This window comes from Acipenser ruthenus, chromosome 50 (genome assembly GCF_902713425.1).
Source record: "Acipenser ruthenus chromosome 50, fAciRut3.2 maternal haplotype, whole genome shotgun sequence".
Lineage (NCBI taxonomy): Eukaryota > Metazoa > Chordata > Actinopteri > Acipenseriformes > Acipenseridae > Acipenser > Acipenser ruthenus.
In genome coordinates, this window is record NC_081238.1 from 6,447,740 (window position 1) to 6,461,977 (window position 14,238).

Here is a 14,238-nt window from a genome sequence, read left to right on the forward strand (position 1 = left end):
TTGGATGCGGGCGTTTAAGTTTGTCAGTTTTTCTCCTCTTGAGTCACTCTCCAATATTAATTGGATACCATTTGAACAACAAACAGCGAAGAAAAACAAGTTAACTATTAGTTTGGTTAAGAAAGATATTAATAGGTTTTTAAAAGACATTATTGATTTCTTAGCAGACGCCCTTATCCAGGGCGACTTACAATCGCAAGCAAATACATTCAAGTGTTACAATACAAGTAATACAATAAGAGCAAGAAATACAATAACTTTTGTTCAAGTGTGACAAACCACAATTCAATAATACAGCAGATAATAGTGATAGTTACATCAGGATATGATTAAATAGTGATAGTTACATCAGGATATGATTAAGTACAAAATACTACAGGTTAAACACTTGGCAGATTACAGTATTCTGAAGTACAGGATTAAATGCAGTAAAATAGGGGGCAGATAAGAGCAAAATAAAGCATATTTAAATGAAGGGTGATAGTGTCCCAGGATACAAACAGAGGAGTTCTACAGGTGCTCTTTGAAGAGGTGAGTCTTAAGGAGGCGCCGGAATGTGGTCAGGGACTGGGCAGTCCTGACATCTGTAGGAAGGTCATTCCACCACTACGGAGCAAGGGTGGAGAAGGAGCGGGCTCTGGAGGCAGGGGAGCGTAGCGGAGGTAGAGCCAGTCTTCTAGTGCAGGCGGAGCGGAGAGGTCGAGTGGGGGTGTAGGGAGAGATGAGGGTCTGGAGGTAGCTGGGTGCAGACTGGTCAAGGCATCTGTAGGCTAGTACTTTTGAATGTTATTAACGTTTGAATGTTGTCACCGTTGGAAAAGAATAAAGTTAAGCTTCCCAAACCAAGTGCTCAACACACACACAAAGAAAAAAAAAAAAAAAAAAAGTGTTTCTAGTTTATACACACACATATATATATATATACATATATATATATATATATACATTATATATATATATATATATATATATATCAGCTACCTCCTAATTTAAATAAGATTTTTTAAAAAACCATAAATAAGACTGCACTTACTGTAAAAAGAGCGCGACGGCGATTGTATCTGTCCTCCACGCTGATTGCCCGAATAACCACGACACCTCAACACCACCGACATCGTTTAACCGGACCCGACCCGAGTATATATACTGGAGACGCCGGGTCTCGGCAGCGATAGCAGGTGGGATTGATCAAGCAATTCCGACCCATTGCGCGCTCTGGAGGATCAATTGAGGAAATCGACCCGCATTGCGTCATTAATTAAATTAAACTCAGAAAACAAAATACTACTAATGATGATGATGATGATGATGATAACTGGGGACTCCCGATCAGCAGTTAATCACGCGTGATTAAGACCACGTGTTGACTCTTCAGTTCAGTCTCAGTCAGGTGCTGTGATCGGAAGCGGGGCGATTCTGAGGGCTTTATAAACCCCGGGGCGCGCCGTGTCCCAACAAGCGAGCGAACGCAGCGGCTTCTTTCTGTTGTAGATAAGCGAGGTTTTGTTAGTGATTGGTGATCTGTGGTGGACACGGTTGGAGAAATCGTATTGAGATGGGGTTCAGGCTGCTTTTAGGGTGAGTTTAATTTTTTTAAATTAGATTTTAAGATAGATATAGATGTTGTCTCACTATTCGTGGACTGTGGTTATCACCTTTTCAACCAATTCCAACAACCCCTCTATCTGTGCACATTTAAAATAATTAACAATTTAGCATAGTCCTTGGTCTGTAAGTTAATTTGTACTTTAGCATTCTCCTTCAGTTAACTGGTTACTGCGGATGAGTGTGTCGGATGTTTAAGAATTCACATGTATATGTGATTATTATTGTTCCAGAGTTGCCTGGTTATGTGCGGTGTTGCCGGCTGGCTTGGTCGCTCAGGACTTGTCGGGTAAGATCAATATTCACGCCGCAGAACAATCTCCAGTCTGCAGTGTAATATATCTGTATCACTTGGGTTCATGTGGTACTTGTGTGTCTTGGGTTCACAAACCCAACTCTACACTAATGTTGGGGTATTTAATGTTATCCAGTTGGGCTGGTCCAGGACTCCCGCTACCTGGAATCTGTGTATTATGTCTATCACAATATTATCAGGTATGTTTAATAAATTGATTGACCGCCCTTGTATACAGAATAAAAGGGTGATAGTTCTCGGGGCAGATCAGATAATTGACAGTCACTCGAGATCTTAATGAAGAGAATTAATTGAACTGGGAACTCGCCCTTGATGATTTGGCATGTAACGTTTAGACTTCCTGAACGCTGTAGTTGGTTCAAGTTATGAGTATTCTATTAATCGATTGAATTGGCAGCTTTGTTTAGGCTTATGAAACGCTATATAGCCAACTTACAAAACGTTTTATCTATTCTATTTAATATGGTGTGTGACTTTGTATTGCCGGTGTTCTTAAATAACGGAGCGGCTCTGTGCGTTCATTTCTGACTTCAGGTAACTTTGTGACCGAGTGCCGGGATCGGTACTTCTGGATGTCAACCAATGGCAAGTTTGCCGGCGGTAACTTTCGCTTTGACGTCATCGGTAAGTTGGGTCGGTTTAAGAAACGGCAGCTGTGCGGGCATTCGGGTTTTGAGTATAGGGTAAAACGTTGGGTCTCTTTGTTAATAAAAACCTTGTGGGATATCAGAATTAGAGTAATTTAAAGGAAACTCTCATTGGCTGGTTAAGAGTGCCACAGATAAACGGAATCTCTGAAATGATTTCAATCCCTATGGGATTTGCTCGGTACCCCGTTGCGATGTTCTCCCTCATTTTTACCCCCCCTCCAGATAGAAGCGGGGTTTACCCGCTGAATGACAGCTACGCAGCGGCGTGCGGGTTTACGTATTCCTTCAACCTTCCCGGAGACTTGATCTTCAGAGCGTCGTTCTTGGCCTGTCACGTGGAGAGCGTGGTGAGTACGTCACTGCAGTAAAAAAAAAACCCGCTTCACACTCGTACACTGCAACGCTGGACTGAAAAAACACACATGCACCTATATAATCCTGTTCCCTTTATCAATTACAATGTTCATTAAGTCTGCAATCGGCAGGTAAACATCTCGCAATGGCAACGCATTCATTTGAAGTCGGTTTGGTGCATTAAGTTCCTTTCAATTGAAAGAGGTGAACTATCTCAGAAATGGTCTCCCATTCCTTTTAGGGGTGCAATGGTCTTGTCATCCACCCTGTTTTTGGAAGTCCTAGCCCCGTATGCCACTTGTGAAGAAGTCTCCCGTACCGACCGGTTCTTTCTCTGTTGTCTCTAGAATGACGTCTCCTATGCGCTTCAGTACCGCTTCGTGAGACTGGACTCTCTGGGCAGAGAGACGGTCCACCCCTTCTCCCTGTCCTGCAGGATGGAGAGCCCCTGGAACCCCCGTGAGATCGTCTGTGAGGATAACTACATGGAGGTGAAGGGGACCCCCGAAACTAGGGTTCACAATTGAGCAATGTATCTGCTCCTATTAATAGATCAATCACATCCTAGTGATTTAAGGATGGAAATGACTCCTATTGCATAGCAGTTTCACCCATTCCAGGTTTTATGATCAGCTTGATTTTACCCACAGTGTGTAGGTAACAACCTTGGGTGTCTTTTTTTTTTGTAGTAAAACCAGGATTGGATCAAACTGCTTTGCATTGGGAGTCTTATTTTGCTCCCTGGGCAGCAGTGAAGTGGTGGTGCTGTACCCTTGAGCAAGGTACTTTACCTAGTTTGCTCCAGTAAAAACCCAACTGTATAAATGGGTAAGTGTATATAAAAATAATGCGATATCTTGTAACAATTGTAAGTCGCCCTGGATAAGGGTGTCTGTTAAATTATTCTAACTAATGGAGTTCCACTTCAGGGGTAAACGCGATTCCTGTTGCATAGCAGTTTCACTTCCGGTCCAGGTTTTACTGTGAGCTTGATTTTAGCCACAGTGTGCCTAGGTAACAAGCTTGTCACAAAACCAGGCACGTCTCTGCCTGCTATGCATGGGGAGTCTTGGCTCCAATCCCTGCTGTTCAAACCTCCTGCCCCCAGGTGTCTGTCAGGAAGAATGTCCCGGTCATCGCTCAGGAAGGACTGGAGAAGGAGGACTGGGAAGCGGCTCTCTCCATAGTGAGTGAACTTTCAACTGGGATGGGGGGTGGGGGGGGTACAGGGCTTCCCAGGTCCTGGAGGACCCCTTGTGTGTTTAATTCCGCCTGAGCACTCAATTGAACTATTGGCTTAAGACCTTTAATTGTGTTCAGCGTCTAAATGGTTGGCAGTGTATTCAACTTTTAGAAGTAACTTAAGTTGAGGACAATTGCAGGTTTAAGCACTATTAGATGAATGAAGGGTGTAAGCAATTGATAAACTGGTTGGAATGAGAATCTGCAAGTGCAGGGGGTCCCCAGGATGGGGGGGGGGGGGGTCTGGTGTAGAGCAGGGTTGTCAAACTGTTCCTGGTGGACCACAGTGTCTTCAACCCACAGCTCTGAAGCACTTCGTTTCATTTGATTAATAGGACGCATTACCATCTCTCCCGGGCCTCTGTTTGTATAGGTAGTGTACCTTGAATGAATTTTCTGGAATCCACCAAGACCATGCATAAATATTAACCCTATCCAATTGGTTCAAGTAAGTTCATTTGAGAGAAGCTGGAATGGACACTGTCCCTCGGAGTGGAGTTTGATGCCTCTGGTGTAGAGGTTTCTTTCTGTAGCGCTTGCAGTGCCTCTTGTGGACGCTCTCTGAACTGCACCTCTTGCAGCTCCCCCGAATGGCTCTGGGTCTCGGCTGGCTTTTCGTTGTGTTGCTCTGCAGGCCCAGGGAGCGGTGATGTCCGAGTGGCAGGTGGTGTTCCACCAGACCGGGATGCCCCCCAAAACCATGACCGCCGAGGACGCCCGTACTGCAGGATACCTCGTCAACTCCACGTCCAGCCGCGTAGTCTTCAGATCGCCCTACGGCATGCCCATGTCCGAGGTGCTCCTGGTGAGTTCTTAAAATACTGTGATCCCAAACCAGCTTCCATTATTTAATGGCGTGCTTTTGTGTGTTAACATCTGAGGGCTCTCCAGAAATATACAGCAAGGCAAAAAATAGGATGTTGACGAACTTGGCGTTTTTAAATGCTGATGGATTTAAAGTTAAATCTCTTTTGCTATTAACTTAATTTTCTGAATTTTAATTTTTTGGCTATAGCTGCCTTCTCAATTTTGCATAGGACTAGGAGTAAAATCGAGCCCAATTTAATATGCTGTTTTGAACAATTTAGATCTATTTAATGTGTAATGTAAAGTATTTTGTATTGCAAGATGCCATAATAGTAGTCTAGGAATGACTTAAGCAGAGGCGCGGGGCTCGTCGCGGTCTCTGCTCCGGTGAGGCGCGGGGCTTGTCGCGGTCTCTGCTGCAACGCTCTTCTCTATCCTCAGGTGTCGGGGATCCCTGTGGAAGCCATCAGAGCCACTGTGTTCTACAAGCAGAGGTGGATGCTGCTATTGGTGGACACTTCAGCTGCCTGCGCCAAGAGTGAGTCGCCGAGGAGCACAGCAATCCTAGGAGGGCTAATGGTCGGGAAGCATTACCTGAGCTGGGAACTTAAGTGGAACAGTCTAGTGCATTGTACACTTGACTTTGAATTGGCTACACTTTGACACGCTATGTGGAACTCATTCTTCCACAACCTATTAACCCATTAAGTGACATTGTCCTCATTTTGAGGGTGGGTGTAACTTTTTGTATTTGAGCATGTGACTGACATAGCTCCATGTTAAATCTCTACCCTATAACAGTCTATGTCAAACTGCATAAATTCTCCAAAATTAGTTCTGGTGCTAGTGTTTTAGAAGTGCTTCATCTTCCATGCATTAAGACCATAAACATATTGTCATCTGACTTTTTAAAGTCTATAAAAACAAATCCCTTTTCTACACCAAGGGGGGGAAAGAATAGTATACCATGGCAAAATGCCTCGTGTTTCATCTCTTTCCAGACCCCTCTGTTTTCGATGGCACCTACTTGAGCTGGGTCACCCCAAGGCTCATCACCCCGCTGGTCCTGCATCCCACCAAGTTCCTGGATAAACGGATCACGATGGGGGTGGAGGGGAGGGGCCTGGATGAGGTCGCTGCTACCAGCAGGGGGTACCAGCTGCTAGTCAACAGCACTGCAGTGGAAATCCGCGTTCCCTTTGGAGCTGTGGGGGGGTATCGCAAGGTAAGATAGCCAGGGACCCTCTGGTTGGGTCTGTCTGTGGAGGCTTGAGGCTTGGTGATTTTTAGAGAAGGGCTTTTTCCTGGCTTGACCCTGAGCGAGTCACTTCACCTCCTTGTGCTCCGTCCTTCGGATGAGACGTAAAACAAATGAGGTCCTGTTGGAAGTGACTCTGCAGTTGAGGATGCATAGTTCACACCCCCCCCCCCCTAGTCTCGTCAAGTTGCTTTAGAGAAGCGTCGTTCTAAATCAAAAGCCCCTTCTCCCTGGGGAAGGGGGTGTAGTGGCAGCAGTTTTGCGTGTCTTCTCCCTGTATCCGGGGAAAATCCCTTGTTAACTACTTGGCCTAAGTTATTGCATATGAGAATCTGGGGATATAGGGGGGGGGGAGTCTGTTTTGTTTATCTTAGCAGATGCTTTTATCCAAGGTGACTTGGAGACTAGGGTGTGTGAACTATGCATCAGCTGCAGAGTCACTTGCAACAATATCTCCCCCTAAAGACTGAGCACAAGGAGGTGAAGTGACTTGCTCAGGGTCACACAATGAGTCAGATGTTGTACTGATTTCTATATCTAACCCCTGTCTTTTTACAGAGTCATGTGATTGATAACAAGTACAACCAGGTGTATGAGATTGACCTTTTCCTGGAGCACCAATGGGCTGACGACCTGTGGGAGGTGACCCAGCACCGCTCCTTCAAGCCAGCCCGCTCCCCCTACCTCCCTGAGACCCCTTATGTGGTGAACAGTGAGTACTCTCCACAGGCCTGCACTGTAGGGGTAACCTTGGAGCACGCGATTGGGGGGTGAACAGGGTTAGAAACTCTAGTGTTGCTGCACCCAGTCCTGGGGTTCAGAGCTCTGCAGTTATGTTTCTTGCGCTTCACCTCTCTAATCCCTGCTCTCAGACACCGTCCCGAGTGAGAAGGGCTTCACAGTGACCCTTGGTAACTTCAAGCCGGACGTTGAGCTGAAGAACCTGACCCTCAACGGGGTTCCTCTGACCCTTCCCGAGGCCCAGAACAGAGGCGTGAAGATCAACGAGGTCCAGCACCCCAACGGCACCAAGGACTTCGTCCTGAAGGTCCCCTTCGACAACCCGCTGGTCTCTGTAGAGGTGAGGATTAACCCCACTCGAATAAGGAGGTACCAAACCATTGAACACAACCATACCAATGGGGGGGAAAGCCTCCTGTTCATAGTGAAAGCCAGCTTAATTTATATACACGTGACCATGAGGTGTCACAGGGGAAGACTCTCTAACAAATCTGCAACATGAATTATGAAAACTAATATTGCACATGGACTGTATCATGCACGGTTTGAGTGGCCTGTCTGCAGCAGGTGACAGTCCAGGATTTTGGGGGGTGGGGTGGTTCTGTAACCTTTTGACCTGATTTTCTCTTGCAGTACATTGGGGCTCTCATCAGGAGGTACACCTTGAACATCAACTACACCTTGAACATTGTCCCCCAGAATGAGTCGTATTTTCACCCGGCTGCTATTGTGTGCGATGTCAAGGATGTTAGTAAGTGAACTGGGGGGGATGGATATTTCTCGACTAGTTAGATCTGTAAGAGCTTTGCCAGGTTCACCTACTTGCAACAACCCCATACCTGACATGGGCTACGTTGTGGCATTGACTTTTCTGTCTTCAACATTGTACCACCGATCTTGTATGTCGCCGACTGTTTCAAAGCCAGTTGGATACAGAATATGCCAAACTACAAAGTGGAGATTTTGAAAGCAACATTTGTTGACCGACCTACCAATCCCTTCCCTCTAGATCTTCCTGATGTCAAAGGCTTTTGTACGAACCGCAGCGTGGTTTTCGAAGTGACCCCGGGCAACATGGACTCCAGCTGGGAGCTCTGCATTGGGAGCCGCCCTCTACCCTACACCATCGTTGAGCCCAAGATCACCATCGAGTTGCCACTCTTTAGCATTGGCTACATCTATGAGGTGAGGATCTCCCAGAGGTTCAACGTTGAATCCAGGGCTAGCACTGTTTGGTCAACTGGTAGCCTCTACCAAGGGACTTCTATGCCCAGCCATGCAGAGAATTGACCATTGGGTTGGTTAGTTTGAGTTTTAGTTGCCATTAATCTTGCTACACTCTGTAGGACTGATTTGTTACCGACTGAAATTCTCACACCAACGCAGGCTTTCCTGTAGGTAAATCTAAGTGACAAATCTTGTTGTTTTCTAATACATTTTGAACACTACTCCTAGATGCACCCCCAAACTGAGGCAGCATGCTTGGTTTCAGAGGTATCAAACTCCCCATGCTTGTTCACTTCAAGTACGTTGCTCCAAGGGTACTGCCAGCCGTGACTTGTCCCTTGCTTCCTCCCTCCCCAGGACATCTCTCTGAGGGGCCTCACCGTTCGAGTGGAGCTGAACATGAGGAACGTTAAGACCTTGCAGGTCGAGAAGCAGTTTGTGCAACGCTGCCCAATCCCAACCAGGGAGCTGCTGGGTGAGGAAGACTCCTTCACTGCGGTGGACGCCTCGCAGTGTCCTGGCCACGCTTCTCACCAGAACTAGCCACTCCAAGGATCCTATTGCCATGCATTCTGAGCCTGTGGGACTTCCGTTCTTGACTGTCCTTCAGATTTTTGAAGTGGTCCCCAGTTTATGGCTGATCTAGTTGCAGAGTTCAGGGTCTTGAGTTTTCATGTCTGTTGGGAATCCTAGCTCTGATACAAGAACTCTAATTAAGTAGCCTTTTGTTTTTGGAGACGACTTAATTGACAAGTTGAATTCACTTGTTGCCACTGTAAATATTTAGTTAATTGCAATCTTGATCAATGTGTTGGAATTCCTTTAGGGAACCCTGCTTTTAACTTGCATGCAAGTCCTAGCAAAAAATGGTTGCACTGTAGTCAATCTGGCTGCATGGAAGCTGGGTGTGAAGAGCTAGCTTGAGGTAGGGTTAGGACAAGGAGTTGAGGAGAATGACACTAGTCCAGCTTGAAGTGTAGACCTCTGACTTGTAGGATCTGGTGATGTTATTGGGGTAGCATGGCGTTGCCTTGATTCTGTCTGGTCTCTAATTCATTCTTCTCCTCCCCCGCCAGTGTGCTTTCCTAACGGAGTGGTGACGGTGGTGGCTGTCACCATGGAGCCCATACCATTAGTGGATCCCAGCAAGACCACCCTGCTGGACAAGACCTGCAAACCCAAAGAGTTTGACTCGACCAGGGCTCTCTTCACCTTTGGGGTGAACACCTGTGGGACCAGGAGCCAGGTGAGCTGGGGCTTCCTGTGTGGTGTTGTGGGTCAAGGCAATGGTCCTTCATACAGGTCTGGCACTGGTAGACCTTCACTGGATCATTTGGTTGTGTTTTTTAACATTGTTTTATCCAAAGCAACTGGGGAGTGGTTGACTATGCATTAACTGTCTGGTAGTCTTTAGATTTTGCTATTGGGAGGTCAGCTTTGTATTGCCAGCATGCTTTTCTGGCTCCTGTGTTTTCAGATTGTGGGTAACTACTTGATCTACGAGAACGAGGTGCTGTATACCAGAGCGCTGTTCCCACCCAATGCTCCAGTCATCACCAGGGACTCTGAATACAGGTGAGCACAGGAGGGAGTCTCCTGGTTCACAGGGAACTGTGGTGATGTCATAGGCTGTGACATCACACAGCCCATTTGCCCTGAACCGGACTACCCAGCTGGACCGTGCAGTCTGTTTTACACACGACTCCAGCCCCTGATCTAAACCTGTGTCGTTACCTCGTAGGCTGACGATCCGCTGTCGTTACCCCCTCAACGACACCCTGACGCTGGCTGCTGAAAGGAAGGCGGTCCCTGCTCCAGCCCCCTACTCTGTGCGGGGGCTTGGGTCCCTGCACGTCCGATCTTATGACCCTATGAGCAGAGGTACAGAGTATCTAGCAAGCTGAACCAGGCTTGTCTCCTGGGACTAAAGGATAGAAAATCTCTTCAACAGTTTGCTTTGATCCATTGTTTGTGCTGCCAGCTGGTTAACTTTGCTTATGGTAAATGACTGAACACTCTGTGTGGAGAGAGATGACTTCAAGGTCTTCATTGAACATTGGCTGCATCAAAAATCATTAAATGTTCTACTTGGCATTTACTGTTTCAGCTGAGCATTTTAAATGGAACATTTCTTTAGAGATCTGTCCATTTTGAAATGGATGTGCTTTTCATGTTGTATGGTAGCCCTCTCTCTGTCTTTTTAAGCCTTTTAGCATTTTACCAAATCCTTATTTTGTTTTGCAGCCAAGAGTCCCAGAGATGTTCTGAATCTGAAGGCTCGGCTAGCCAGGGGTGAGTTGAACTCTGTCTTCACTTCCACTTGGCAAATTCTGCTCTGTAGTCTTCATTCTAAACTCCCAGAGCTGGTCACATTGGCCCACTGTCAGGATTAGACTACAACTTCCATGAGCCCCTGTCCTTGCTATGAAGGGAGTCCTGAACTCCAGTGCTTCAAAAGCACAGCAGTGACTACAATTTTTTTTCTCCCCTCTAGATGTGAGCTACTCCCAGTTCTACTCTGCATTCCCCGTGTCCCAGTCTCTGCTGGAGCCCGTGTTTCTGCAGGTTGAGCTCCAGCAGCCTCATGGCCAGACTGACCACCTTATCCTGCAGGACTGCTGGGCCACACTGGCCCCTGAACTGGACTCCAGCCCTCAATGGGACCTGGTCACTGACAGGTGAGGGGTCTGCTAGTCCTAGCGCTGCCCATTTCAGCTGTGCTTTCAATGCAGGCTTGTCATGACTCCTGTTCCTGTCTCTCTGCAGCTGCCTGGTCACTGGAGACTCGTACAGGACCCACTTCCACCCAGTGCCGGCCAGCACTCTCACCAGGAGCTCCCCCCAGCTCCAGAGGCTTGAGGTGCAGGCACAGCAGTCTAGCAAGGACTCTGCCTTCTGGAGACAGGTTAGTGCCCCCTCTCTGACTTGAACCTGGGACGATTCACTCCATGCAAAGTGCTTCAGTAGGAATGCTTTTATTAAACTTCAATAGGAAAGAGGGATTGATGCACTACTGACTTCAGCCACAGTGTGGCAGTGTTCTCCTGTTTAACGAGAGCTGCTTCTGTCCCTCCCCAGGTGTATTTCCATTGCATGGCTGTGGTTTGTGATCCCAACCTGGAGGATACCTGCAATAAGACTTGTGTGCCTGGAGCCCAGAGATCTGGTGAGCATCTGGAGATCAGTCCTGTAATACAAGCAAGCATGACCAGCTGCAGTACAGCATCAACGCTGCTGTATTGAAGCTGCTATCATTGAGTGAAGGGAATACAAAGCCTAATCTATTTAAGATGTGAATATCCTGATGGGTCCTTCCTGTGTAATATATATACAATTCTCTATTTGAGTGTTTGTAGGATTTTTTTTGTATTGTGCTGGTAATGCTCTCTGCATTGAGTGAGTATTTATAATGATGCATTTTTTCATGCAATATCTGTTGCAATTTTAATCCGAACCATTAAACCTGAACACTTCATTACAGTAAAATGAATGCAAAGAAATTTGACTTTGTATTCTATAAAACCCACAAGTCAAACCTCAGAGCTGGCAATAGTCCTTTATCTGTACCCTGGTGAGAGTTGTTTCAATTTTGTCTTTCTCTCAGCCCGTAGTGTGGATCGATACAGCCAGATCAGAGGCTACGTTTCTGCCGGGCCGGTCCAATTGGTAGCAGAAGGACAAGTCCTGGACCTTCAAACAGCAGGTGAGACCTTGAGAGAGTTCTGTTGAATATCCTGGTCATTTGAATTCTAACCCTCCTCATCCGATGCTATGGAGGGGATGCCTTTCTATATATATATATATATATATATATATATATATATATATATATATATATATATATATATATATATATTTATATATGAATGAGGCTTGCTGCTCCAGAGCTTAAAGGGGGTCTATTAGCAGGAGATTCAAATCCCAGCTCAGCCACTGACTCGCTGTGTGACCGTGAATAAGTCACTTCACCTCCTTGTGCTCCATCCTTCGGATGAGACGCCAAACAAACAAGGTCCTATTGGAAGTGACTCTGCAGCAGTTGTGATGCAGAGTTCACATCCCTAGTCTAAGTCGCTTTGGCGAAGTGTCTGCTAATCCACTAACTTCCAGTGTTTGCAGTAATAAACCACTAGATGGTGCTAAAGGAGCACAAAGCTTTATTTATTTTACTAGAAGCATGATCAGACTGTATCGGTAACCGGCTCAGGTATGTGTCTTATTAAAATATTAGTGTAAACAGAAATAGACAAAACTATCCAACTGGTCTTATTTCCATTCCTGTGATGCTAAATCGCTATCCTATAGCCGGTATGAAATATCAGTTCTGATTGTCCTTCAGAACTGGATGCAGCAATTTGTAGCCAAAACTAATTATTTAAATTGAGGACTTCTCACGCCCCCCCAAACAAATAATAAATTCATGGATTTGCATAAAGATGGTGTTCAAATGTTAGTTTACTCTTTTAATGTTTAGTACCTCCATGTTAACTTGTAGAATTTCTTGAAGTTGCTAAGCAACGCTGACTGTAATTGGAGGCGTCTTGTGGCTCCCACGGGTCCTAGTGCTCACCCCGTCATGTTTTGAATTTCAGGTGACTCCCCCTTGGTTCTGGCGCTGGGCGTGGCGTCCGCTCTCCTCGGAGTTCTGCTCGTCATTCTTGTTGCTGTCGGATTCAGGAGATGTTAAACTTGCTGTCTACCCCAATAAAGATTTTTGCATCTCGATTCTTGTGTGTCCTCCCATTGCTTTCTTGTACCCTGAAGGTACACCAGGAATCCAGCGCTGCTTGCTGTTCAAACAGTCTTTTAAGATAGTGTTTGGCTTGCATTCCAATTGAGCTCTTCATTACTTGATTACACCCTTAATTGAAATTATTTGTTTACTTAAATTTCTTAAATCTCTGCAGATTCTAAGTTATCTAGAAAAATCTTAAATCCTATATATAATTATAGCTCTGAAGTCTAGTAAGTGAATTTAGTTCAGTTGCGTAATTCGGCGCTCTGTTAGAAAAGTGACCGATTGAGGGGTCTCCCAGGACCGGGATTTGGGGAACCCTTTTTTTTGAAAGGGGTAAAAGCTGCTAGCGTCTGGTCTCAATTCAAACCGATGCGTACAGCTCTGGAGTGAATGGGTACCCGGTCAAACTCCACGCTATCGCTGTCAAACGTGACGCGTCCGGGTAAGGGAATGGCACGCAGAATTAAATCTACTGCATTCTGTAAGCAAAGTGCTAAAGACTGACTTACAGAAAGTTAAATTGCAAGGGAGGTCTGTCTGCGCTCCTCCTGTTCATGGTACCTGCGCTCGGTCGGGTCACGCAGTGACGTCAGTGTAGGCGTGTCTAGGTGGGTGTCCGTTCTATACTCCCCCCTCGCTCTGTGTGACGTGTCTCTCAATCGCCCCTGAATTCACAGCTGTGTCTCGTTTGCTGCACTTAAACTACCAGTTAGTGTAAAGTAGATGTTTTTGGGTATCTATGGCTAAAATGCAGTAACACCGCATTCACAAAACTTCCTGTTTTAATAATTGGGTTTAAGTCTTGGCTTTGCATCTTCAGATATCATGGTAGAAATCTCTCTCTCTCTGTGTCTCTCTCATATATATATATTATATATATGAGAAATAGTTGATAGGTACACAATGTTTAAGGGATTTAATATATATTGCTACTTTTGTGTTAGAGCTGTACCTTTTCTCTCGCCTGTAAAGTTTTCTCTGTATTTGAAGGGTAATCAGGTTAGCTGGCGCATCGTGTCCACCCCTCGCCTCTCCGTTCAGTTCAAGAGGAGCGTTTCATTACAATCCAGGGACCCTGCTGCTCCGATTGTGAGGGTGCGTTTCATTACAATCCAGGGACCCCGCTGCTCCGATTGTGAGGGAGCGTTTCATTACAATCCAGGGACCCCGCTGCTCCGATTGTGAGGGAGCGTTTCATTACAATCCAGGGACCCCGCTGCTTCGATTGTGAGGGAGCGTTTCATTACAATCCAGGGACCCCGCTGCTTCGATTGTGAGGGAGCGTTTCATTACAATCCGG

General features: G+C 46.1%; 1 protein-coding gene across 1 annotated transcript; it reads left to right on the forward strand.

Annotated features, from left to right (window-relative positions):
* The first annotated feature begins 1,441 nt into the window (after positions 1–1,441).
* LOC117404790 (uncharacterized) lies at positions 1,442–12,925 on the forward strand. Its single transcript, XM_059015401.1, has 23 exons — positions 1,442–1,578; positions 1,839–1,894; positions 2,456–2,545; positions 2,794–2,918; positions 3,273–3,416; positions 4,034–4,111; positions 4,802–4,972; positions 5,416–5,512; positions 5,976–6,199; positions 6,791–6,944; positions 7,105–7,313; positions 7,607–7,724; positions 7,983–8,158; positions 8,558–8,675; positions 9,277–9,446; positions 9,678–9,775; positions 9,942–10,081; positions 10,445–10,492; positions 10,695–10,878; positions 10,967–11,105; positions 11,279–11,366; positions 11,805–11,903; positions 12,793–12,925. The coding sequence occupies exons 1-23, from the start codon at positions 1,556–1,558 to the stop codon at positions 12,885–12,887; spliced, it is 2,844 nt and encodes a 947-aa protein (XP_058871384.1). The 5' UTR covers positions 1,442–1,555; the 3' UTR covers positions 12,888–12,925.
* The last annotated feature ends 1,313 nt before the right edge of the window (positions 12,926–14,238 follow it).